General features: G+C 35.9%; 2 protein-coding genes across 3 annotated transcripts; one reads left to right on the top strand and one right to left on the bottom strand.

Moving 5' to 3' along the window:
* Positions 1-3,418: 3,418 nt before the first annotated feature.
* On the top strand, positions 3,419-8,976 carry grsf1 (G-rich RNA sequence binding factor 1). Its single transcript, XM_054610824.1, has 10 exons — positions 3,419-3,718; positions 4,929-5,073; positions 5,518-5,673; positions 5,830-5,964; positions 6,464-6,602; positions 6,727-6,854; positions 7,701-7,780; positions 7,868-8,003; positions 8,240-8,294; positions 8,628-8,976. Exons 1-10 carry the CDS (start codon positions 3,509-3,511, stop codon positions 8,629-8,631), a joined length of 1,188 nt encoding a protein of 395 aa, XP_054466799.1. The 5' UTR covers positions 3,419-3,508; the 3' UTR covers positions 8,632-8,976.
* A 1,346-nt stretch (positions 8,977-10,322) lies between these two features.
* rufy3 (RUN and FYVE domain containing 3) lies at positions 10,323-27,540 on the bottom strand. Of its 2 annotated transcripts, XM_054610329.1 has the most exons (18): positions 27,221-27,540; positions 20,759-20,932; positions 20,306-20,423; positions 20,063-20,164; positions 19,376-19,499; positions 17,803-17,867; positions 16,912-16,977; positions 16,757-16,826; positions 16,578-16,667; positions 16,034-16,117; positions 15,744-15,911; positions 15,441-15,538; positions 14,290-14,409; positions 13,651-13,774; positions 13,474-13,559; positions 13,348-13,378; positions 12,975-13,052; positions 10,323-12,412 (listed from the first exon to the last, which is right to left on the bottom strand). In XM_054610329.1, the coding sequence occupies exons 1-18, from the start codon at positions 27,477-27,479 to the stop codon at positions 12,269-12,271; spliced, it is 2,001 nt and encodes a 666-aa protein (XP_054466304.1). In that variant the 5' UTR covers positions 27,480-27,540; the 3' UTR covers positions 10,323-12,268. The 2 variants fall into 2 exon arrangements, with proteins under 2 accessions (XP_054466304.1, XP_054466305.1); XM_054610330.1 differs by lacking the exons at positions 10,323-12,412; positions 12,975-13,052; positions 13,348-13,378; ... (1 more) ...; positions 13,651-13,774; positions 14,290-14,409 and adding an exon at positions 14,629-15,260.

Here is a 27,540-nt window from a genome sequence, read left to right as displayed (position 1 = left end):
CCTATGTGAGGATCAGAGGATGTCGTATGCTGCACAGATTGTAAGGCCCTCTGAGGTTAAGTTGTGATTTGTGAGCTATATACAATTATTTGAATTGAAAAATTGGATTGAATTGTATAGTGCTATACTGTTTATGACCTTCCCACGTGATCTTTACACCCCAGCTTTTGCTTCTCCAGCAGTAGACGATGCAGTCCTCTGTAGATATCTATCTGCCATTTGTTCCCCTCCTTTCCTGAGAAGAGCCAGGACAAGGCCCTGTTTCTCGATCTGAAGTGTTTTGGTGTTTTCATTTTTGATTGAGGCTTCCTATTAAGTGTAGGTCCAGCCTGCTGAAACCAAAACTAAACTTTGCCCTTGTTTAGCTTCTAGTCCTGCATTGTCCAGGCTCTGCCTCCTACTGCTCCGTTATCTGTGATTTACGTGATCCTGGTTGTAGCTTTTCTTGAGTTCCTCCCACACGTCAGCTTCTGCAACTGTCGAAGCTGCAGTTCTTCTAATCTTCAGTAAACATGAAAAAATCTCCCTCGTTTAGGCCACATTTGACAGGGAATGGCTGAAAATTACATACTGAACAAAACAGTTTTTTTATTGCTTTATTATTAACTATTTGTCAATAGTTTTCCTCCTTATTTGAGGAACAGTCTAGTCAAAGCCCTGCCTCGTAATTTGAAGTATTCTGACTGATTGTCGGCTCCTCTTTACCTCCCAAATAAAGAGCTGAAGTTGAAGAAATATTTGCATTGAGTTAAGTTTGGCAGACTATTTCCACAAATATATATTTTAAACAAATTGCAATTGTTTTGTCTGTACACTGCACCCAAAAATCTGTTGGGGCCCCTCAGTGTTTTTTTTTCAGTTTATGTCCTCCAGAAAACAAGGAATATCCTTTTATTATGGAGGAAACGTAATAAAATAAATACAAATAAAATAAAAAGACACCATTGAAGAGAAACAGACAGTAAAAGGAGAAAATAGAAAAGAAATCTAGAAAAAAGGTAAAATACATTTTAGATAAGTAAAAGGGAAAAGGATATAAAAAATAAAAAAAGAAGTAAAATTGGAAAGAAATGGAAAAAATATGATAAAATAAGAAAGTAAATTAAATAAAAAAAAAACAGACATAAATTGGGAACGAAAATTAAAAGAAGAGAGAAAAGAGGGAAACTAAAAATGTATAAAATAGAGAAAATAAAATGAGAGAGAAAATTATGAAATGTTTTAAAAATCTAAAGGGAAAAAAAGACAGAAATCTAAAAGGAATGTGTAAAAGGATAAAGTGTGGGAGAAAAAAAGAAAGAAAAAAATTAATTAAACAATTAATCAAGAAAACAATCGTTGATTAAAACGACTTTAATCATTGAGACCCTTATTGTTCAGAGAATATACTTTTAGCATGTAGGGACACATGTCCTAGTAGAATCTCATTTATGAGGCTGGATGAGCTGGATGAATGAAAATCCTTTTATATTCCATATAATCCATATTGTGAAACACAGGATGTTATTATTTATAATTTTAAAGTCATCCTGACCTCTATGGGGCAGCAAACATTTAACATTAACAAGAACAGAGTGAGAAAGAGGAAGTACCTGAGTGACAAGAAGCATGAGAAGACTGTTGTCAAGTTTACAGTAGTTAGTGGCAAAACCACTTCCTGAAGACCTACAAATTAAAATCTCATATATACAATATATGATTAAAATAGTTTATATTCTTTTTTTTGCTTTATTATATTCCTTATGACAAATAATCCATTTCCATATGCTGATGAAGACTATCAGATTTTTAGTTTTTAGTTTAGTTTATTTGCACAATTGAAACATAACAAATAACATTGATAAATTATATTACAGTGCAGGAAGAGGCAGAAAGCCCACTGGGCTTATTTGAAGCCTCCACCTATATAATATTAAAAAAAACACAATACTATAACGAATACAATTATTCTTCTTAAAGATCTTATTAAAAACCCAAGAACAATTGAAAAATACATGATCTTTAATTTAATTAAATTTCTGTTAATCTACTAAGAGATCATCTTTTTAGAAATAAATTCTATTGTATTTTGTTTCTTTTTATTAGGTTTACAGCAAATATTTTTATTGGTTTTCTAGAGTATTAATTGATTAATTTACCCAAAAAAGTAAATATCATATAATTTACATTTACTGGTAATAGTTGCACAAAATAAAACATGTAATAAAAACATAATTAATAAAAAACTATGAGCTATGCAAGGTGATCAAAATGATCCCTTCTATACCATATTTGATTAAAATAGTTTAAATTCTTTTAAATTTTTATTATATTCCTTATGACAAATAATCAATTTCCATATGCTGATGAAGACTATCAGATCTGATTAAAAACCAAGGAAAAGGTACAAAAAATTGAAAAATATAAGATTTTTTATTTAATTAAATTTCGGTTAATCTACTAAGAGAGAACTATTTTTGTTATTACTATTATACTATTTTTTTAAATAGGTTCTATTGTATTTTGTTTCTTTTTATTAGGTTTACAGCAAATATTCTTATTGGTTTTCTTCTTGACTGTTTTTGTTTTGTGAATATTCAATTATTTATTTACCAAAAAAGTGTGTGTTGTTTATGACAGAATAAACCAATTTAACAATTAATTCAATTTCTGTTAATCTACTAAGAGAGACATTTGTTTTTTTAAATAAATTCTATTGTATTTTTGTAAAAGAAGTAAAACTTGAAAAATGAGAAAAAGAAACAAGAGAAAAAAAGTAGGAAAGTTAAATTAAATAAAAAAGAAAATAGACAGAAAAAATATGATAAAATAAGAATAAAAATGAAAAAATATAAAAAAAATAACTTTTTTTAAAAAATAAGTTCTATTGTATTTTTGTGAAAGAATTAAAATTAGAAAAATTAGAAAAAAATAGAAAAAGAAACAAGAGAAAAAAAGTAGGAAAGTTAAATTAAATAAAAAAGAAAATAGACAGAAAAAATATGATAAAATAAGAATAAAAATGAAAAAATATAAAAAAAAGAACCTTTTTTTAAAAATAAGTTCTATTGTATTTTTGTGAAAGAAGTAAAATTTGAAAAATTTGAAAGAATTTGAAAGAATTTGAAAAAGAAACAAGAGAAAAAAAAATGAAAAAATAGGAAAGTTAAATTAAATAAAAAAGAAAATAGACAAAAATAATATGATAAAATAAGAATAAAAATGAAAAAATATAAATTGGGAACGAAAATGAAAAGAAGAGATATAAAAATAATATATATATATAAAACCATAATTAATATAAAAAAAAATAATTAATTATAAAAACTATGAGCAATGCAAGGCGTTTCTTTTTGAGAATACCTTTTGAATGGCTTTTGTTGTGAAAGGTTAACCGGAAGTAGAAGGCATGTAGCCTGTTAGCCTGTTAGCTTGTTAGCTTGTTAGCCTGTTAGCCTGTTAGCTCTGCCCTTGACCGACCCACGTGAGTCCGTCCAGCTTCCTGCATGCTACATTAGCTTAAGCTAACATGTCCCGTCACAGCAGGTCTCTGTTGTCTCTCCTGCAGCGGTGTGTCGCCGTCAGGCCGGGGACGTTTCCCGCAGCATGCAGCAGCAGCAGCGGGGTGCTGTCGGCCGGGTGGACGCTCACTCTGCAGCCGGGATGGAGGTCCTCAGCCCGGGTACTCTGCCCGCTGCTGTCCGCAGTGAGAACCAGCCAGCACAGCTTCTGCACCAAGGTGAGTCCCACTGTGGAGCAAGAGCATCCTTTATCAGGCAATATATAGTTAGTCAAGTGTTTCCACTTTATGCTGCTTTTTACTACTATTTATTTACATTTTACTATTTATTTACATTTTACTACTTTTACTACTTTTACTACAATTTATTTACATTTACTTTACAATTTATTTACATTTTACTACTTTTACTACAATTTAATTTATTTACATTTTACTACTTTTACTACAATTTATTTACATTTTACTACAATTTATTTACATTTTACTACTTTTACAATTTATTTACATTTTACTACTTTTACTACAATTTATTTATTTTACTATTTTACTACAATTTATTTACATTTTACTACTTTTACTATTTATTTACATTTTACTACAATTTATTTACATTTTACTACTTTTACTACAATTTATTTACATTTTACTACAATTTATTTACATTTTACTACAATTTATTTACATTTTACTACAATTTATTTACATTTTACTACTTTTACTATTTATTTACATTTTACTACAATTTATTTACATTTTTACTACTTTTACTATTTATTTACATTTTACTACAATTTATTTACATTTTACTACTTTTACTACAATTTATTTACATTTTACTACAATTTATTTACATTTTACTACAATTTGGATGCAAATATTTACCTTTTCATTTATCTACATAATCTCTAATATACCCAGCAGTATATAAAGTTATTAAAATGGACCCACTTGTATCAGATCCAACATTAAAGTGATGTAATCAATAATAATGCATCACTATTTGCTTCTTATGCATTAGTAAACTATCTGAATACTTCTTCCACCACTGGATTATCAAAAGCAGAACACGTGTATGAGCATCAAAATATACACAAAAGTAGAGTTGTCATTATGCAGAATGGACCACTCCAGATTAATATATGTTTGAATCATAATTAGTGATGCATTAATGTGTGCATTGCTTTAATGTGGAGTCTTTTAAAGGTGCAGCAACAAAATGTAGAACAATAATGTTGACTTATCGCCCACGCCTCCATATATAGAAATACTTCCATACTTCTATTACTCAGTGATCATTACGGTAAACGTCTTAACTGTGGACTGGATTATAAAACACCTGGAAAAACATATATATCAACACTTAAAACTGTTACCTTGCTTCTTTTAACAACACTTGTGTTTTCATATCAACATCTACGTCTTCCAGGCAGGAGCACCTTGTGAGGACGACTACCCGCCGCTGCCGGCCTATACGTCTGATCCAGAGGCAGAGAAGAAGGAGGTGTACATCATGCAGGTGAAAGGTCTCCCCTGGTCCTGCTCGGCTCAGGACATCCTGCAGTTCTTCTCAGGTGAGAGTCTGGATGGTGGGAGAAGCGTCACACCTCTATTTATATCTGCTTCTCACAGATTCAACAGTGTGTAGGCGCTTTATAGACTCTCTGTATTTTTGATATTCCTTTTTCACAGTTCAAGTTTTTATTCAGTTTAAACATAAGGATTTCTTTTTCAATGAGGTTTATTGTTAATGTTTTATTTGATAGTAAACATAATTTCCCAGCTGTTAAAACCTTCTGCCTCAGTATGTACTGTATCTTTGTCATAACTCTTTAATAACTAAATCAATGCCAAAAATACAAGTCTTAAGTGGAAAGCTTTATTGTGTACTGTAATCTGAAATTGTTGTGTTTGCTGTCCTGATTGTCCAACATGCAAAACAAAAAAAGAAATTAAATTAGACAACTGTCAGTGTACAACTAACAATAACATATTACATGCTGTATTGTTACTTTCAGACTGTAGGATCCGTGACGGGGTGAAGGGCATCCATCTCACCGTGGACCGGACGGGGAGGCCGTCGGGACAAGCCTTCATCGAGGTGGAGCACGAGGAGGACGTCAGCAAAGCTCTGGAGAAGCACCGGCAGTACCTCGGCCCGAGATATGTGGAAGGTTCGTGTCTTTGTATTCCGACCTGGTCGAAATACAGATGCTGTTTGGACATTTTGACCCGCCAGAGCAGGAAAATCACAAAAGAATGCATGTAAATAATGGACAACCAATCAAAGGGACAGATGCTCATGACCTGCTCTCTGTGTGTTTCTGCAGTGTACGAAGTGGCGAACAGCGACGCTGAAGCCATCCTGCAGAAAGTCGTCCAGGCTCCAGCTGGCAGCGGGGTGGTGCGTCTCAGAGGACTCCCCTTCTCCTGCACAGAGGAAGACATCGTCCAGTTCTTTTCGGGTAAACTTCTCCCAAACTCCAGATTTAATGGAAACACTGGATATGTGCTGTCATACATCTGTGTTGCCGTTAGAACCAACACGGACAGACTGCAGTGCTACTCCATTTTGTTGCCCCATGACAACTATTAAAAGTCAAAGACAGAGTGAAACGGCAGTTTTTTGAGTCCGAAATGATTTGGAAATGTGGAATTTTAAAGTGGAATTTGATCAATGTTATGATTGTATCACTTGTAAAATGACATGACTTTGTTTTTGACAACCAAACACAAACCTACAATCAAAACGAACAAAGTCCAAAGTAGTTTTACATGACTGGAGAGGTTTACTGGTCAACCCAAAGTATATAAAATTGGGTTAAATTAATCTATATACATGTATGAGTTCATTTAAAATATTTTACAATGAGAGGAAGAATAGAGGACACAGGATTAAAAGCATGTTAAAAAAATTTTGTTTAATGACAAAAATGAAATTCAGCATCTGTTTGTGTCTCTCAGGTTTGGACATCATGGAGAAAGGGATCACCGTCGTCCTGGACCGCAAAGGAAGAAACTCTGGAGAAGCTTTTGTGCAGTTTTCCTCCCAAGAAGCAGCTGATGAAGCTCTGAAGAGAGACAGACAAGAAATCGGAAACAGGTAGGATGCGTCTCTAGAATCCTGTGTCAGACGTTTCTCTCATTTCTGGCAGAACGAAAAGTGTTTTTTAGGAACAGTCATTGATTTCTCTCCTCACGATCATCTCTACTGTTTGTATTTGCAGATACATCGAGGTGTTTCCCAGCAGAAGGGACCAGATTAGTTCTAATTGGAAGAAGAAGAGTTTAGCTTCTCCTCTCACCGGCCTTCCGTCAGCAAACAGGAACGCCTTTGCCTCACAGAACAGAACTGGTGAGGGGAATTTAAAACTAGTTATATTGACTTTTTAGCTCCTCCCTCCCTTCTAAAATGACGATGGGTTTAAACATTAAAACAAAGAAAAAGGAATATTGCATAAAACAGGTTGAAAATCTGACTTTTAAATAATAATTTGTAGCTCAAACACTGTTGTTTACCTGTTTAATGTTCTACCTTCTTATAGGGACTTTGGTCCATAATGCGATAAATCAATCTGGATCCGTATCCATATCATCATCTTCAAGATACGCCTTTTATTTTGAAATTGGAACGTGTCACCACTTCCTACAGAGCCCCAGTAATAAAACAGTCAGATCATATGTTAGTGGCTCGACAGTATAAATGAAACTGATTGTGTTAAATTTGAATAATTGGACTGAATTGAAATTAACCAAATTGTTCTGTTGTAGACTTTGTGATATCGTATCATTGTCCAAAGAAACAATCTAATATTTTATAGTGATTACGTATGATTTACACCCCTATTAATCAGCAGCTCGTTTGCAATTTGACCCTCTTCTCCTTCTATTACTATAATAATTTCTTAGCTGTTAACATCATACGAGGATACAGTTTAATGTAAACTGTGATTAATAAATGTCTTCTTGCAACTCAAAACCAAATTATTTGATGGTTAGTAACAAAACCTGGTAAAAATGGGTTTAAACTGATTTATTTGTTTTCAGTGAAAATTGTTGTTTTAAATACAAATGAAAGCCCGAATGATACCATGTTAGTAGACAGTGTTAAAGTCGGGATATTTTTGAATATTTTTAAATTTTTTAGTGCACAAATAAGTGTATTTTTTTGTAATGTAAACTGACGTATGTGCTCCATCAGGATCCGCTCAGGGCTCAGTGTCTCACTACGTCCACATGAGAGGACTTCCCTTCCAAGTGTCCGGAGAAGACATTGTTAAGGTAAAAAAAAAACAAAAAAACAAGAGTCTGGTTGTGTTGCTGCATTTGAGGTCACTTTGCACCTGATTTTTGTTTTTCCTCCTGCAGTTCTTCTCTCCTCTAGTTGTGTCTAAGATCCTGATAGAATGCAGTCCTGAGGGGAGGCCCAGCGGAGAGGCCGACGTTTACTTCAGCTCCCACCAGGACGCCTCGACCGCCTTGTCCAGAGACAGAATGTTCATCGGTGAGACGTCTGAGAGCATTTAGCACCAGGGACAGCTGATATTAATATACGGATAGAAAGAGAAAGTTTATTTATACAGAAACATTCAGACACAAACTAATTCAAAGTGCGTTAGAGGGGTTTAGAATTTGTTTTTAGGGTTTTCACATTATATGTTACCATATAGAAACGGTCCAAAAATCAGTGCTGTTGATTCGTTGCTGTTTAAACCTTCTGATTTTTTTATTTTTTTTTAGGAGAAAGATACATCGAGTTATTCCTGAACTCTGACCAAGAATCTGGTGGAAGGAGGTGAGACAGCTGGACATTCTCGCTTTTTGAAAGAAAAATGTTCAATTTGTATATTTCTTATTCACATGTTTTAGCAAAGTTACAAAGGAGACAGAATTGTACATTTCTTAAAGACAGTTTGGTGGCCGTGCTGGTTTCTCTTAGATGTAAAACAGAAGTTGTAATTAAAATCCACCAGCTGGGAATTTCCAGTTTTTTATGGAACAAAGAAAAAAACATATTTAAAAATATATTTTTACATACTTTAATGTGAATTTACTGTTTTAACAATTCTTTCACAAACTTTGCTGTTCCTCTTTTTAACTCCTGATGTGTTATTTGTTTCTCCTGTAGGTGAACACAGAGATGGCAAACACAGACAAACGCAGGAGTATTGTAATTTATTTTCCGGCCTTGAACGTTGAACAATAAGCATTCGTGGTGTCAAAAGACGAACTTCATTTTCTTCACTGATTCTATCCAACAAGAGGCAGTTAACTACAGTTTGAGATCAACATAAACAGCTTATAAATAAACATGTATTCCACTGAGTCATTGTAGTGAAACCGTTATGATATGGCACAAAATGCAGTTTTCTTATGATTTGTTTTGACGTCCACAGAGAGAAATCAGAAGATAATATGAAGGTGGTATATGAGAGTCATTAACTAATAATGTCCCAAATGGAAATAAAATATTTTTTCCAAAACATTTGCTGAGATTTTTTTGTCCTTCGAACCGAAATGTTATAAGAAAAAATGTTCCGATAAATAAACAGGCAGAACATTTGTGATATTCAGATAATTCAGGTCAATATACTCTGAAGGAGAATCTGCTGTGTGGGTGTTACCCAAGATTAGAGAGTCAACACTTCAAATACAGGAGTGAGTGAAATGACACAGATTTTAAATAATTATTGTAAATATATGCAAAATTTAATTTACTGAGCAATTAACTGTCCTTCACTAAGGAAACTCTTAGTCGACTAGCACTCATACAATGTTATCAACTAATTGATTTGTTGATTACCTATTATTAACAAGTCGGTAACACTGAGTTTCTACACAAAAACACTTAATATTTACAAGAGATGCGCACATTAATTTATTGGATTTAAGTTATTCAGTTCACGATAAAACCATAAAAAAAAGCAAATTGACCCAAGAAATCTTAGTCAATTAAGACCAAAATGACCGATTGGTCGACCTTAGCAGCCCTTCCTCGTCTGTTAAGTTGCTTTTTGTCTCTAGCGTCACACAAAAGGCTCAACGTTAAGCTTGTTCATGTTTGTGGAGGGCAATTTGGGGATTCCAACTGAAGAACATTTGAAGGTTTTAGATTCAAAACTATGCAATTTCCCCTTATTTTGGACAATAATTACTACTAAAGATAACGCCCACAAAGCTTTAAGACAAAACCTAATAATATTCATAATTGTTTACGCATATCACAGCCTTCCTCTGAACATTTAATTCTTCTGGAAATGTGTGACCTGGAAACTAATATTCTGTAAATAAAAAGAGCACATTCAAAAAACTCTTAAGTAATGTGTCAATTATTCTATTTATTAACATATGAAAATCTTTATCTCAAAAATGAATCAACCTACATTCAGATATACATATAGCAATTGATTTTCTTACACTATTAGACTTTGTACCAGCCGGTGTTGGAACTTTGAGATCCAATCAAATCTCTTTGGAAAGCTTTTTTTTAATTGTTTTTAATATAATGAGGAATTACTCATGTGTTCATGTGTTTTACAGGAGATCCAAGTATTAAATAAACTATCAATAAATTATATTGAACAAAAACTAGCTTTGAAAGTCAGTGGTGTATTTTTAAGGAAATATAAAAAGGTTGATTTTAATTTCTTAATTACTACAGAGTATTTTGTCTTAAATGCAAATTATGTTTCTGTACAAAATAATTCAAAGGAATAAACAAATCACATCCTTCACAATGAAAACTCTCCTTTCAGATCACAGAGGAGGATCTGAGGATAATCTGCACAAAAATGAAAAATAGTAAAAAAAATAATCACACCTGTAACATTCAATAAAAGTTTATTGTCAATCTAAGAAGCGTTTCCATCGAGCGTGTTAATCAGCTTCAACAAGAACCACTAAACCAGATTTACTGAGCTTCTAATTATTCTCCATATAAATCAAAACATAAAAACAGCTGTTATAAAGATGCACGGACGAGTGTCCACTTCAAACCAGCCAGGCAGCGAGCCATGCATTTAAAAAGTGCCATAATATGATAAGACGCTCAGAAAAAAAAAAAAAAGATTATCCAGAGAAAAGACTAGAATCTAAATATCTGAATGTTTAGAATTGAAATGCTGCACTGTTTCAAGATCAACCAGACTCTGATGTGACAAAATATTCTTTGTCAAATAGTCTAATATAAAACTGAACACAACAGCTAGAGTTAAGATAGATTTTACCCAGAATACTTAGCGTTGTAGTCTGATATTTTCAGTACATGCTCTTATTTTCAGAGATCCATATCACTCTTTTTATCTGTACGGTAAATATGAAGCTACAGCGTGAGCACGGCTCAAATATTTATCATTATCTTAACATAACTCTCAGATAAAAAGTTTTTTTTTTATTTGTTATGTGCAAAAAGCAAACACTCAGACTGCTGATGATGATGATGATGATGATGATTTTTGCCCACAAAAAAACAACAAAAAAAACCCCCTATCTGTGAGTATGTGAAGCTACACTCAGAGGTAACACAATTTACCTCCCACTACACCTCTAATCTCACTAATTAACACATTCAACACCCCAAAAAAAAAAATCCCAGTTTAAAAATATTCCTCCACCTTTGTTGATGTTTGTACGGATTAAACAAACATGATATAACATGTTAACCAGTGAGCTTTAGAGATGCTGGTAGGTACATGCTACAGTTTCCCCCGTTTCCAGTCTTTGTGCTAAGCTAAAATAACCAGCTGCTGGCTGTAGCTTCATATTTAACGGACAGACATTAAGAGTGGTATCAATCTTCTTATCTAACTTAATACAGAGAATAAGTGCTATAATTCAACTCTCTTCTACAGTCTGAACACCGAAGCTGAATGATACGTCCATCAAATATTGATATCATGGTAATAGATTAGAAAAACTCCAGCAGTCTGCGTTCAAAACATTGTGATTCAACTCAAATATTTGTATTTTTCTGGTCTTAAATTCTGCATTACAGTTTTTTCTCATTAGAGTACTAGTATCACTACTGTATATGTGTATTTATGATGGTTTACTTCCATTTTAGAGTGCATAAAAAGCTTTTTGACAGCACGTACAGTCCTTCACAAATTGCTAACGCATGTTAAATATCATAGCATAATATAATATTTGGTCAAAAGTGTTTTGAGATATGATTTTGTCAGCATCAGCATGAATCAGAATCCACTTTGAGAAGGAAAGTGTAAATTCATGCTTCACCTGAGTGAAATAATACATCATATATAGAGTAATAGCTGTGTTATAATGCAGCACAGTTGTCCAGTTTTTCCTTTTTCATCTTTTAAAACTAAATCATTTAAAAAATATATGTTCAGTAGACCCTTTTAATCAATAATCCACTTAGTGGACATTGTGCAAAGTCTGTTTTTTGTTTTTTTTTAAATGCATGAGATGATTCAAGTTGTTTTTTTAAGCCATAAGCTGCCATTTGTACAGCTTTTTTTTAAATGCAAGTTTTCACCAAAGCAGCTAAACACACATTTTCAGCCAGAAAGAAAGAATTACGGCAACACCAGCGTTTGAAAACCTGCATCCAGACGGCTCTCAGTGGGAAACGTTGGACATCTTTAACCTAAACTAACTAAAATATCGCAAGTCCAGAACTCGCAGGACTCCACCAGATCTCTCGAGTCACAAAGTCAAAAAAGTGCATTTTCTCAGTGCCAGTTCTACAAACTGAATGCCTCTGGTTGGTTTTCCGCGTGTGTTATTGTAGTAAAATGCGGAGTGGTTTCATGTTGGCGTTGAAGCGTACTGTTGGAGTAACAGAGAGAAGCAGGCGGTGCACACCGTCTCTGGGAGGATGGAGGAAGGCAGCGGCAGCTCGTTGGACACGCAGCTCTCACAGAAAACACCGCTGCAGTTCTTACACTGTTTCTAGAGACAAGGAAAGAGGATTATTAACAAACAGAGAGAAAGAAAATTAAGGTTTTATGACTTTCATAAGCAAAACAAACAGACGGGATCAAGTGAAAGGTAAAGAAAAAGGTTTTATTTCTCTATAGAGTTCTTTTCTTCTTAACAAGCTTTCATGTTTTTGCTTTTTGTTTTCTTGCTTTTTTCCACTGCTGTTAAGCACTTTGTGACTTCTGTCTGTGAAAAGCGCTTTATAAATAAATTTTACTTACTTACTTTTCACAATGTTGTCAGACACCTGTAATACCACTCTGAGCCTGTCAGTGGCAAAAACAAGCACTTTAAGTGGACATCAATTAGATTGCAGCCTGTTTAGTGGCTGCCGTTTGTAGAGTTCTCCTTCAATATAATAATACTAATAAATAAATAAATAAATAATGAGAAAATAGGGTTGGAAAAATACTAATGTCGCCCTTTAAGGTAAACCCTGGGCTGGTGTAAGCTTTTTATAAACATCTTCTGATTTATAGTTCACTGAATATTATTAACTTTGAATGAGGCTATTAAAGTTCCATCCTCGTACCTTTGTCTTCAGGAGGGAGTCGTCCTGTTCACACAACGTACAGACGGAAGGCGGACTGATCTCCACGAAGGAATCATCCTGCAGAAAATAAAACAATAATAAGATGTTTATTATTTGCATTGTGGGATATTTGAATATCATCCAATATCAAACACTAGTACTACAATACTAGTTGACTGTTTTAGCTGTTACATTAGTTCCTGTTTGCATCTTTACAGCACAAACTAGACAACATTAATAGTTTGAATGAAAGGAGTTTTCATTTGATGTAAGTACTTTTTTTTTTTCTTTACAGAATGTCCTCTTTATTTTTTCATAAACAGATCCATGTTTAGATAATTGAATATTTTACTTAGTGCATATTAGAACTCACCTGTTCGTCTTCATGTTGTGACTTCGAGGACCTTAAAAGGAGGAGAAGGGGATAAATTAATTTTAAAAAAATATATATATTTTTTTAATTTTATTTTAAAAGATGCAGTTTTTTAAAACTACTTACACGCTGGAGCTCAGACTTGTTTTGTCCTCTGATCCTGCGTTTAACTGGTCGCTCTCCCTTTTGACAGATGGGGATTCTGGGACACGCTGTCGGTAAAATAAACATATTTATTATATAAAAGAACAAAGTAGTTTAGTTCATGTTTAATCTTTTGCATAATCATGACCACAGGTTTACTTTTGGTATGTTTTCTGGGAGTCTCCTCTCCCTCCGAGTAGAGCTGGACTGTCCGGACGCGGCTTCGAGATGATGCTCACTCCTTCGCTCTCGCTCTTTCCTCAGCTCCAGCTCCAGATTAGACCTGAAACAAGACAAACAAAATCATTATAATTACGCTCTGTCGGAAGAAAAGGGATAAATAAACAAATAAAGAAGACAAATATCCCTAAAGACAAATAATAACAGAAAAACTTAAATTTCCATAAATAAAAAAAAATAACTAAACTACTCATAAAATAAAATAAAATAATAAAGACAAACACGACGCAGTGAGCACAAGTTTACACACACAAAAGAAATCATTATAATTATGCTCTGTCGGAAGAAAATAGATAAATAAACAAATAAAGATAAATATCCCAATTACAAATATCCAAAAGACAATAACTGAAAAACTTAAATAAAGGCCATAAATAAAATAAATAAAAATGAACTAAACTACTCTAAAATAAAATGAAATAATGTGAAATAAAATAATATTTTATTTAATAATAAATCAAATAAAATGTAATTAAATTAAATTAATCAAACGATTCCCAATCACTATAAACAAACAATACCATCACTTATAATCTTTACCATTCACCCAGACTTTACCTGTGCTTCCTCAGCTGCTCCACCTCCGCCTGCAGACTCTCGATTTTGTCCCCAAACTCCTGTTTGAAGAGCCGGTTGGCCTCCAAAGCCAGAGCCCTCTCTTTCTCAGCCTGTTTGCATCTGGTCAGGGGAGGGGGGGTGTTACATAAACTTATGGTAAAATGAAAACGTGACGAAAAAAGAAAACATGGTGGGGAACTGAAACTTAAAACAAAACAAACACAAAGAAATGAAGAGTTGACTGAAACCCAACAAGGAAACTGAAGCAGGCTGTTTGTTTGTTTATTGTTTTATTAGCCTAATGATTACTACAGTTTACACCAATGTTATGTTCACATACAATTCAAAATTAATGAATTAATTTTGCCCTTTTCTTCCCTCACTTTATCTCGCTCCTGTCCTGGCTTTCTACACGTGACTGTAGATATATATCGGCCTCCTAAAACATCAGTCCAGTCTCTGTTGGTTGAAAAGACTCCAGCACAGTCTCTGGTAGTGGTCCTATTCTTTGGAATAACATTACAGCAAGTCCACTACCTCCCAAATATCCAAGAAGTGTCCATCAAATAACTGTCCACGGTGGACTTTCAGACGCCACGCTCTCTACTCGTCTTACTTTTGCTAAAAAAAAAGCATTAATGCGGTATTTTTTAAGAAATGCCTACCAAATAAAATAACACAAGGATTAAGGGCCACTAAGAGGATCGATTCAGTCCACACTACTCAAAGCTGATGCTGGAGAGCCACTGCAGGAGGTTGTGGGAAAATGTATTTTTTAATTATTCTTTTTTTCAACAACAAAGGAGCATCGGACAGAAAAGATAACATCCTAGTTTGGTTATTTCTATGTTAGACAGGGGTTGTATGTTTGTATTGAGGTTTATGAAAGCAGGGGTAACTAATGCTGCAGCTGAAGCAGCCTCCCCGCTGCAGAGTTCAGGTTTCTGGCCTGCTTCACCACGTGCTTCTCACTGATTACGCCGTTAAAACAAATAATGATAATGATGAAATAATAATGAGAGTGGAGGGAGAAGAATGACAAAACAGGACAATAAGATGTTTTTTGTAGGCAAGTGATTTTGTGAAGAAAAAACAATATACTGAAATAATTATTGAAAATAGAAAACATGGCTGTGGAGGACCGTCCTCACCTGGTCTCCATCTGTTTTACGGTCCCGCTCATCTGGTTTATTTTCTCCTCCAGGCGAGAGATGGCTTCACTCTTCTGTTTGGAGCCGGCGTCGGCATTCTGAGAAGGATGAGTTGTGTTAGTCAACCAAGAACAATAACTCAAATGTCTTGATGAAATTGAGTTTGGTGATTATTTATTTTATGTCGATAATTTGTCTGCAGCAGTTTTTGGTTTTTGTAAGCAGGCAGGTCAGTATCCTTACTGCTGTGGGACTAATAAAGGATTATCGTATTTTATCTAATCTTATCTTATGCCGCCTCACCTGTGACTTGTGGCTGAGCTGTTGGTTGATGACGCGAAGGTCGTCCAGCTGCTGTCGGAGCTCCACCAGAGCGTCCTGCTTCTCACAGACGTCTTTCTCCAGCATCTTCATGGACAGCTCCATCTCCTGCTTCATCCCGATCTGCACCTCCAGCTCCTTCTCCACATCCTGCACAGAGATGCGCACTTCGCAATGTGGTTTTTTTTCTACCCCTTGTGGATTCTACCTTTATATGTTCTGCATATACGAGTTGTGAAGACATCTATAGATCTAAAGAGCCTGAAACGCACCAATCGAAGCAAAGTTTCCTCTTTGAGCTGCTTGCGTGTTTCGCCCAGCACTTGTCCGTCTGGTGCCGAGTCGCTTCTTGATGCCTGAAAAATAAAAATAAACAAATGTTTACACACATTATAACCCAGAAAACATTTTTGATTTCCGTTGCAAACGTATATTGAGCGTTTTCAACCCAAAGTTGCCCCTAAATTGCCTTTGAGAAGATTGAAAATGCTAGCAGCAAAATGGAAAACTAACATCTCAACATGAATATCTGTCCCATATCAATATCTATCACAGTACGACCCAATAGAATAAATCCTAAATGGATTCTAATTGCAATAAACTATGTATAACAGAGCATTACTCCTTGCATGTGTCAAAGAAAAACTTAAGTAATACATTTTCTTGGTGCTATGATAAAAAATGTGCTTGTAATCGTTAATTTAACGCCATAACTTTGTAAATGACCCGATACAAGTCTAATAAAAGCTGGTAAAATGTTAAATTATGTGCTGAATTTTTACCCAGGAAAAAAAACCAAGTTGATGATGTGCTCACCTTCCTGGACTCCAGCTGATACGAGCTCTCCTCCTTCACTCGCTCCACGTCGTCTTGTAAAGTGAGGATCCTGTTATTTGCCACAGCGAGCTGTGAAAACAAAAGTCAGCGAACACGTCCGTCAACAAAACGAAAACCCCAGCAGCTGCGTTGAAGTTCAGCTGTGAGTCGACTCTCACCTCTTCTGTGAGCTTTGTGTTGGACTTCTCCAGAGCGTCCACTTTGGCCTGGAGGTTATTTACTGACGCACTGCAAACAGACAGAAACATCAGATGAGACGAGCAGCTCAACGAGCAGCTAACGGAGGTGGAGAGAGACGGTCACCATGACTAACCTCAGATGTCTGTTCAGCTCCTCCACGTAATTCTTCTGATCGAGAATCGCTGTGATCTGACCGTCACTGAGGGAGGAGAGAGAGAGAGAGAGGAAGAGGAATGAAACAATGAAGAGATGGAAGAAAGACATCACAGCGTTTTATGTAGTCGGCTTATAGATGCCTTTGTTTTAATTTTTACATAATAGTTTTCAGTTGTTTATCACTGATTTCTATGGAAGCCCATTTATGCCACTGATGAAAAAAAGATCCTGTAAGTCTTATAATGGGAAACTATATAAAAATAACAAGAATCTTCATCAATATTTTGACTTAACGTCTCAAAATAACAAGAAACTCTCTCAATAATCTGTCTTAGTATCTCAAAATAATAAGAAAACTTTCTCAATATTAAGAATTAGTATCCCAACATCATTGATAAAGTGCTGTACTAAGTGCCCTATTTTTCTTATCATATGTCCCTTAAAAAATTGTATTAAGAAATGTCAACAAACAACTAACAAATTCTGCCCCACAGTCAACATGAATCTGTCTGAATGAGCAGGCCATGTAACTTGATGGCTGTAAAAGTAGATCACATGTCACCTACTAAGATCACAGCTAAAAGCCAACACCATGTCTTAGAAATCAAAACAACAAAAGCTATGCAAGAAAAGGAAGAAATGCAAATACAAGGTCCAAATATATATTTGAATTGTCTTTGACTTCATTTGTCTTCCATTATTTTACAACCTGAACTCTTGTATCCTGTGATATACCAGCAACATAAACTATTTCCTGTTACTTCCTGGATGTTTTTCAATTCAATAAATACATTGTTTAGACCAACAAAGACAATTTAAAACAAATATAAAGTATTCTTAAAAGGAAAGTAAAGGAAGCAGCACTCACCCCTCTGCACTCTTACTACTGTGTCCACCATCTTTCAGGTACATTGAAAAATCAATCACGCCGACCTGCAGAATCATTTAGTAAGAAACAGATAATCAATGACAACTGAAGCCACAATGCAGCTCTCATGTACAAAAATAACTACATCCTTACTAATGTGTGCACTCAGGATGTGCAGAGCGTTTTCATGCATCACGCTGTTTTGCATTTTCAAACATAACCGTTTAGTCCTGTTTAAGATGCATTCAGGTGATCTAAATATTTTAGCAGTCGGTTCACCCTCTAATTAACCCGAGGTTGGTAAGTGGAGACGTTTCACTCCGTTGTACTGGGAGTAATGCTTGTTTACTGAGCTGGTGACAGACTGGAAGCCTTCCAGTTCTCCCAGTAACTCTGGCTTCAGTTGCACATTGAAAACTAACAGAGGGTGAAGCAGAGATTTGAAAAGGCCGTCTATGTCGATGGAATCACAACAAGAGCAGGGAAGAGGGTGAAAACTACCTTGTGTGAGTTCTGCACTGAAGAGAATTTTAAGTGTTGAGATTTAAAACACTTGTAAAAGCTTTAAACTGTTAATTTAATGCTTACATAAAAACACTCCTCAACCACATTACTTTAGTCCCTTATACAAAAACATTAAAGCTCACATTTGAAAGTCTAGTGATTTAACTCCTGTACACGGTCTCACTTACTGCTGCTGATCTGTTTATTCACAGCATTTCAGTTCACACAAACATCAATCTGAGAGACAGATTTAGCAATTTTACCTACAGAAACGTTGGGTTTCATGCAGGAAGCAAAATCAGATCAAACTTCCTCTAACCACTATATTCTTATTTTTTATCTTCTCTCAGGTAAGAGAACATGTAATCAGAGGTCAAGAGCACTCTTAGCAAGATTACAAAAAATAATCTAGTTTTCACAATCCACAAATTGTCCAATGCAAATAAACACAAGTTTCAAATTACAGGAATAGGAACATAAAAAAAAAATCTCATATAATTGAGTTCAGATTATTATAAGATTTAAAGTTATTATTATGATTGGAGTATTATATCAAAACTATAAGTCCATTTATCCTAATTAAGACTATAAAAAAACCTTGATATTGCGTGCATTCAGCTTCTAAATGGCCAGCACTGATGAAGAAACTCTTCTTCTTCCTAAAGACTTTTTTTGGGTTTAAATCTCACCACTTCCTTGGCATGATCTAGAATATTTGCTCACTGCCCAACACCTGCGCTTATAAAGCGTTTAGGTGGCGTTAGCTGTGCTAATAATAAACACATGACTTTAATTTGTGATCAAGTGGGATTCATCAATCTGCACATCTGGTAAGAACACATTTGGATGGTTTAGAACGTTTGGTGTACCTGGAGTTGAATTCTCTTTATAGCAAATTAGGAGAAAATATGAAAGAATTTTAAGAGAATGTTGCTGCTTGAGGCCCAATGTGTAAGAACAAATAATTCAGATTTCTTTTGCCCTTCCTTCCAGCAACAACTGGTCAAACGTGTTCCTTTGTTTGTGCAGCTCTGTGTGTTTGCAGCAGTGAAAGTGAAAGCAGGATCACCTGAGAGTCCAAGTCCTCTCCCTTCATACACAGGTTGGCGTCGATGACATTCAGTCCGACGAGCAGCCCGGCGATGACGGCTCCCTCCTCCTCCATCATCAACGCGTTCGCCTCATAGAATTCACTGCAGAGACCAGACAGGAGTGATTCTTTTAATCTATTTTATTTAAGCTTTATTTTTTGCAGGAGAGCAGCATTCATATTTAAAATCTATTTTCGGAGGGAGTGAACAACATTCAAGTTTGAAAAATAAAATCACAAATAGCTTTAAACAAACCAAAAGGGGTCTAATGAGAGACGCTATTCTGTTGCATTATGGGAAATGTAGGATGCAATGTATTTGGAACTTGAGCCATAATAGGGACTAAAAGTCAAAATCCGCTTCTTCAATTCTGACCATAAACTAGGAAACTGTCAAAGTGTTACAACTATTTTTTACCATGTTGTGACTTTCCCCTTTAATTTTCCCAAATGCGATGCATGAAATATGTCTTAAAAGAACTACAAATGGCCTTGGCTCTGGATGAGGTGCCATTTATTTGGTCAAGGTGGCTCAACGCATGTGCAAACTGCTTTCATGAGGTGATTGACATAAAAATAAATAAAACAAAAACAATATAATGGATCAGAATCACTTCTACAGCTGTGTTCAAGGTGTCAAATGGTGAAACAACGCAGTCAACACACCTGAGCAGGTCCTTTCTGTTGATGATGGTCTTCATGTAGTCAGAGAGTTTCTTCTGCATCAAAGCCAGTCTCAACCAGGCACGACCTCGTCCTAGAGGAGTTCTGTAACCAAACACATCCGGTTAACTTTTGCCACCTTGTGTGCACAAATTTTAGAAAAGCGCATTGATATCTGAATATCAACAAAATCTTAAGTTATGATTGTGAGGAATCCAGATGCCAGAATCGATATAGCGGACTCACTTGAGGCCAGGAAGGTCTTTTACACTGGCTGTGATCTCTCCAGCTTCAGGCGTCAACTTCTCCACCAGCTCCAGCGCCCCCCAGAACGACTTGTTCTGCCCCAGGAAGGTCTTCTTGGCTGACGATTGGGAGACAGTGCTCGTTGAGACATTTGGTTTTGAGGAATTTGGGTCACAGAGTCATCAGACTGGACGAAATACTGAGCAGCGAAAACTGCCCGGGAACATTTTTTTAATAGAAATGTGCAGAAGTGTTTCTCTCCTGTCAGTTTGAATATGACGGATGATGTTGGTAACTAAATATTCCTCACAACTGCAAAGATTCATGGATTTTGTCCTGTATGAACATTTTTGCACAGTTACCAAAGCGGTCAAGAACTTTTACGGACTTGTCAGAGCTGACAATTAATGCAGCTTTGAGCAGATGACAGTGCTGAGTGTGCGGATCTCTTACTTTTCAGCCCATGTTTCAGACAGTGCTCCATCACAACAAAGAACTGCTGGAGCGGTGCATAGTCAGAGTCGAGTGTGCGTCCGAGGTTGAGGGCCGACTCAATGAGGCCCTTGATGCTCAGTTTGGCCATGTTCATCAAGTTAAGCCTCTCGATTGCAATGGGATCCTTAGGATCTAAAAGAGAAGAGGAAAAAAGGGTCACTATAGTCCTCGTAGAGATGACACAGAGTAAGGACTAACTAAAGGAATGACTCAGGACCTAAATTTATCGAGAACTGTCAGGGGGGAAAAACATTTTAGATGGTTCTGCATTTCCTTTCGGTGCTACGAGATTCCACTGTTCTCCAGGAAGTAAAAGTAAAGTAGTTTTGAAAGAGAAATACAAGACAAGAGGACAAAAAACAAGAAGCTTTTGTTGGAAATTAAGAAAAGTCATGTTTCATCTGCAAGTATGAAACTTAAAACTGACTTTAGGACCAAACCAAGAACAATGAATAATACACACATTACATTATTACATTACAGTCATTTAGCAGACGCTTTTATCCAAAGCGACTTACAGTCAGTAGTATATTACATATCATTCACCCATTCACACACTGATGACAGGCTACCATGCAAGGTGCCACCATCAGACTCTAACTAACATTCATCATCCAGTCCACACCGATGGCAAGCCTTCAGGAGCAACTTGGGGTTAAGTGTCTTGCCCAAGGACACATCGACTGCCGAAGCCGGGTATCGAACCACCGACCCTCTGATTGGAGAACTACCTTGCTCTCCACTACGCCACAGCCGCCCTAATAATGGTTCAACTAGTAAAACCTAATAAAGTCATCACTTAATCCTTTGTATGATCCATCTATACGTTTATGTCTCATCTATTATTTATGCAGATGACTGGACACTGAGAGGCTTTTAGTGGAGTCGTTTTACAGGTTTGACTATCCTTCTGCATTTGTTTACATTATTAATACATTCTTACATTTGGCCTGTAGTTTGCATGAAGTTATGTTTTTAGAGCATGAAAGTCTTGACTTCCAAACACAAAATGAGAGCATCCAAAGTAATTAACACATCAGACTTTATGTTATTGCTAAAATGTTGTAATTCTGCATGGGATTTATATTTTAACAGCTCTGATTTTAATAGAAAAGCTTTTCTCATTACTTGTAATTGCAACACACAATGTACAGACCCATGTTATTAAATACTGGGATGAAACAGGACAGCTGGTGAATGAGGAATATTATATTTCATGTTTTCTTTACTAAGCTTTGTAGACAGAATGCAACATGATGACGACCTTAGGTTTCATTCAGATTGAAGAAAAGTGGTGGAAAGTAAGTAGCCTATATTTACTCATATACTTTTCACTACATGTATTTGACCCCATTAGTTACTGCAGATACAGATTAGGAATACAAAATATAAATGAACTAATTAGTTATGATATATCATTACATGTTTATACGCAGCTACTCAGCAGTTATTTGAATTAGCTTTATCAGCTGCGTCATTAAAGTGATAAACACATTAATGCATCAGTCATTATGATCAAATAATATAATATACGTTATTCTGAAAAAGGCCATTCTACACAATGAGTACTTCTACTTTTGGTACTTATAGATCATTTTGATGGAAACACTATTGTATTTTTATTCAAGTAAAATTTTGAATGCAGGACTTTTACTTGTAAAAGAATATTTCTAAACCGTGGTATTGCTACTTTTACTTTAGTAAATATCTGAGTACTACCTGCACCACTGCTGAGTTAAGATAGTTAGCTTCTTACAATTAATCATTTAAATATATTCCAAGCAACACAAAGAAATTAGCAAAAGCCAACATGTGTGTAACTAAAATATTACTTAAATTTGAGTTGACATACTCAAATAAATTTTTCTTAAACAGATTAACTCCAATGGTGGAGGCTATACATGTGATAATATTGCAAATAAATAAAAAATATCAATAGCAGCTACAACTAAATTAAATAACCACTGTAAATCTAGATTATTAGATACAAGTCAGCATCCCTGATAATAAACACAGTCATGACAAAACAGACGTTTCTGTCATTGTCTGTGATATCATAACAGTAGACCTTTTATAACATCATTACAGAGGAGCAGCAGGTTGAAGTGCTGCAGTGTTGAATTTTGCCAACTGGCCGGAGAAAAGTCTGAGCTGCCTGCCTTTCTCAAAAAAAAAAATCAAAAAAAATATGAATCTGCTCATCTGACCAGCCTGTGCTGAGGGAAGGCGTGGCAAGAGATGATGAGGAGGACTCACTGTACAGCAGATATTCTGTTCCCCATCATATTATAAACCCTAAACTACAAAACATATTGCAGCGTTCATCTGTTTAAAACAACTTCACTGCAGGATCTAAATATCTGGATTCAGCTGCATCTTGGCTTTTTGAAAAAAGAAAAATCCACAATGTATAAACCTATTCCTGCTGTGTGTTCTATTTAGTTAGATCAGGTGAAACAGACAGCAGATATCAGGCTATATCCATCATTGTTGTTGATTTGATTTGCTGCAAGATGATAAACAAGCTGCACTTCCTGGTTGTTTTGGCTGCGCGGCCCTGGCGTATTTACATGCGGCGTCATCTTGCCGTGCAACACTGAGACACCAAACCGTCTCGCCTGAAACCCAACGGGGATGACGAGACACATCAGTACACCGTCGCCACAGTTCACTTCATCAAACGTGTTGCGTCCGAGGACCCCTGTGTGCCACCACGCCCCAAAACAGAAAAGGGAGCAGCATTCCTCCGATGACCTAATCCGCCACATTACCTTCATGGGCCGGCTCTGGGTCCGGCGTCAGGGAGATGTCGTTGAGCTCGCGCAGGCAAAGCCACTCGCCGTCGACGGACACGCGAAAGTTGCAGAGATAGATGGTCTCCCGGGCGGCCTGGGTGATCTTGTCGGTGGTGGGGGTGGGGGTATCGCTCTGAGGCGTTAGATCAGACATGATGACTCAGCCTGATGCTAAACCAACACCGCCGAGGGGGAAAGAAAAAGGGCCACGAACCGTTTTGTTCCACAATCCAGTGGAAGCCCCCCCCTACCAAATGAATCACAAGTCGGAGAGAAGAGGGATGAAAAGAGCATCAAAACAAAGAGGATGAAAGGCCAAATGACGGGGAAGGCCCACAGCGGCTCTCAGCAGGTGTTGGAACGGGTGCTGCTTTTCCTCTCCTCTTTATGCCTGCATCCTCCTCCCCTCCTTGTTACAACTGAGAGAAATACGCTGCTGTCTTAAGAGAGAGGCTGCTCTGTCCCTCTCCTCCTCCTCCTCCTCCTCTTCAATGTCTTGTAATCCCCTTTTTTTTTGAACAGACTGGGGAGGGGGGGCGTTTAAAATGCAGGAGAGCACAGTGCTGGAGAATCACAGCCCTCCTCCGGTCGGCTCAGGCACCGGTTCACTCTGATTGGACTGCCTGTGCACCGCAGTGAATGCACTGGGGTGGGTGTCGACCAAAGATGGCTGACAGCAGTGCTGGGTAGAGCAACACATCGTCACGTGAGCAGATGGTGCATGCGTAAAAAAAAAAAAAAAAAAAAAAAAAAAAAAAAAAAAGAAAGGGGGGGGGTCCCCAGAGTAGCCAGCCAATGCTAATGATGCAGCAGAGGACTCATATGCCTCTTAAGCATCAACAGTTTCCTTTGACATGAAACAAGACGCCTGTAATTTGACAATGCTAGTATTGAGCCGGCTGCAGCAGAGCAACGCTGAGCAACAAGGGCAACGAGGCCGAACGTCCAGGATGTAAATGGGTCTCACGTTATTCTAATTTACCACTTAAGAAAACAAAACGATGCTTGCCTTAGAAAGTCAGAGAAGAAGGACAAACGCTGTGTTTTGGGGCAATTTCTACAGGCCTGGTGCATGAAGGGCAAAAATCAAAGCCACACTTGATATTGATGGGGAGATCATTTTTTGGACAATAAAACAATAAACCCACATCACAACATTTGTAATTGTGGTCGAAGTGACCAAGCAATCTGAGGATTCACTGTTTAACTCATCTACAACAGTGAGATTCATTTAGAAAAATAATTAGAGTACTGAGTAGCCTTAGAAAACAGGAAAAGTTAAGTCATGTTTGAAAAGTGCTCTCTAAAAGATTCTATTAGTTTCTTCCAAATCATTTATTTGCAGATTAAATAAAAGATTTAAAGTATGTTATATTGTTTAATCAGAATATATGGTCCATCACAGATTAATACAAAATGAGTTCATAAAATCTAATGTTTATTTAAGATCAGTGCTGTTTATTGGTGAATAATATTCATTTTCATTATCGATAATCTTCAGATTTATTTCAAGAGCTAGACCAACGGATAAATAAAATTTATTTTTAATGTTAACACTTAGAATGATGAAGGTGCTTGCAAATGACACAGTAGTACAAAATGTGAATCATACTTTGGTGTTTAATTTTTGCATCTTTGCTTAAGAATTCAATAAATATAATTTTTTGCAAAATGAACCAAAACACTGGCAATGAGGAAGATCTTGGGTAGATAATAATAATAAATATAAAACTAATTTAAATCAGAAGAAATCTGGTTTGAATTAAAACCAAACACTATGACTGGCTGATATTTGCAGATATATGGTCACCCACCAAAGTATGATTAAACACCAAATCATACTTTGGTGTTTAATTATTGCGTCTTCGCTTAAGAATTCAATAAATATTATATTTGCAAAATGAACCAAAACACTGGCAATGAGGAATATCTTGGGTAGATAATAATAATAATAATAATAATAATAATAATAATAATAATAATAATAATAATAATAATAAAATATATGAAACAAATTTAAATCAGAAGACATCTTGCTTGAATTGAAACCAAACACTATGACTGGCTGATATTTGCAGATATACTTGGTCACCCATCAAAGTATGATTTTTGCACTGGCAATGAGGCTGATATTTGCAGATATACCGATATTGTTGTATATATACCGGCCAATAAGAAACAAGAAATTGCAGCACAGAAATGCAAACAATGCTTGAGTTGATTTACAAACGTGTCACCATTATAGTTTGTCAAATACATACAAAAAACAGCTAATAAAAGGACTAATTAAAAAACAAATCCTTACTGAAGGTAGCCATAATTTGATATGTTGAGTCATATTGCCACATCATGGAAAGTCTTCAATGCTTTGGTGCAGACAGACAATGCTCTTATGACAAAGCAATGTAAATGTTGAGGCAATACCTGCAGATGTTTGGTCAGTTCATGAGTAATGTGAGTGACTACAAACATGCAATTTATCTCAAACACAGAGAGCTTTGATGGTGAAACAAATCCACCATTAAATCCACACCACAGCAGCAACCAGTGGAGATGGAAACCAATTAAACTAAGATAAAATAATATTTTAGATTCGTCAAAGTAGTTGAATGAGAAGGTGTGTCCAAACTTTAGACTGGTACTGTGTATATGTATAAATATAAATATAAATAAACATATATATGTTACATATATATATAAAAAAAAATTATATGCCCCAAAACCTACTTTCAGGATGAATAAAAATGGTTTTATCTTATATGTATCCTACTTAGGCCTATATTATCCCACACATTTTGTGAGATGACTGTTTATAAGTAAATATTGCATATTGATGAAAAGTAACCCCTTTTCTTTTTTTTTGTCATTATTGTGTTAATATTGTATATGTAGTATTTTTTGCTGTAAACTGGTGTAATTGTAAAATGTTCCACTGGGATAAATATCTGTGTCTTACCTCTGTTATTATAAATAAGATGAGATAAGATAAGATAATCCTTTATTAGATTACAGCAGCAGAGAGGATAGTGCAAACAAGAGACATAGCAACAACAAAAAAATAAAAAAAATGATTAATTATAAATAAGCAAATGAGCAATAAAAAAAACAGTAAAGAATCCACCTCTGTTATTATAAATAAGATAAGATAAGATAATCCTTTATTAGGATTACAGCAGCAGAGAGGATAGTGCAAACAAGAGACACAGCAAAAAAAAAAGATTAATTATAAATAAACAAATGAGCAATAAAAAACATTGTTTTTATCTTATTTTATCTTATTTATAATAACAGAGGTAAGACACAGATAAATATCTGTGTCTTACCTCTGTTATTATAAATAAGATAAAATAAGATAATCCTTTATTAGGATTACAGCAGCAGAGAGGATAGTGCAAACAAGAGACATAGCAAAAAAAAATAAAAAAAATATTAATTATAAATAAGCAAATGAGCAATAAAAAAAAACTCAGTAAAGAATCCACAGTAAATATTATAAATACATAAAGTATGTCAACACACTGTGTTTACCAGCTGTGCAGCGTGTTGCGTTTGCTGTCCTGTGTGAATGTAGTAAACGGTAAACACGGAGGATTTGAGTGAGTCAGGGTCAATAATCCGCACTTACTTTTGCGCTTGGACTCGATGCGTTCGATCCTGAAGTCATACTGTCGGAGGGGAGCGGGCGACAGGGAGCCAGGCTTCCCAAATGTCAAGTTTGAGGAGTTTAAAGCCTCCTGGAAGTAAATGACGGACGTCGGGGAGAGAGTGTCATCCGGGCTGTCCGCGTGCCCGTTCTCATCCGAGGAACCCCGTCCACGTGCACGCTCTGAAGGCTCCAAAGAGGGCTGCAGGGGTCGATCCCCCGTCGCATCCCGCTCCGCCATCCTCCCCCTCCGGTTTCACTGCGCTGCATGTGACCGGGAGCGCTGATTTCCTGCACGGCTC

This window comes from Anoplopoma fimbria, chromosome 13, assembly GCF_027596085.1.
Source record: "Anoplopoma fimbria isolate UVic2021 breed Golden Eagle Sablefish chromosome 13, Afim_UVic_2022, whole genome shotgun sequence".
In the NCBI taxonomy this organism is placed as follows: domain Eukaryota; kingdom Metazoa; phylum Chordata; class Actinopteri; order Perciformes; family Anoplopomatidae; genus Anoplopoma; species Anoplopoma fimbria.
Note: the sequence above shows the minus strand (reverse complement) of the source record. Positions and strands in the feature narration are given on the sequence as shown.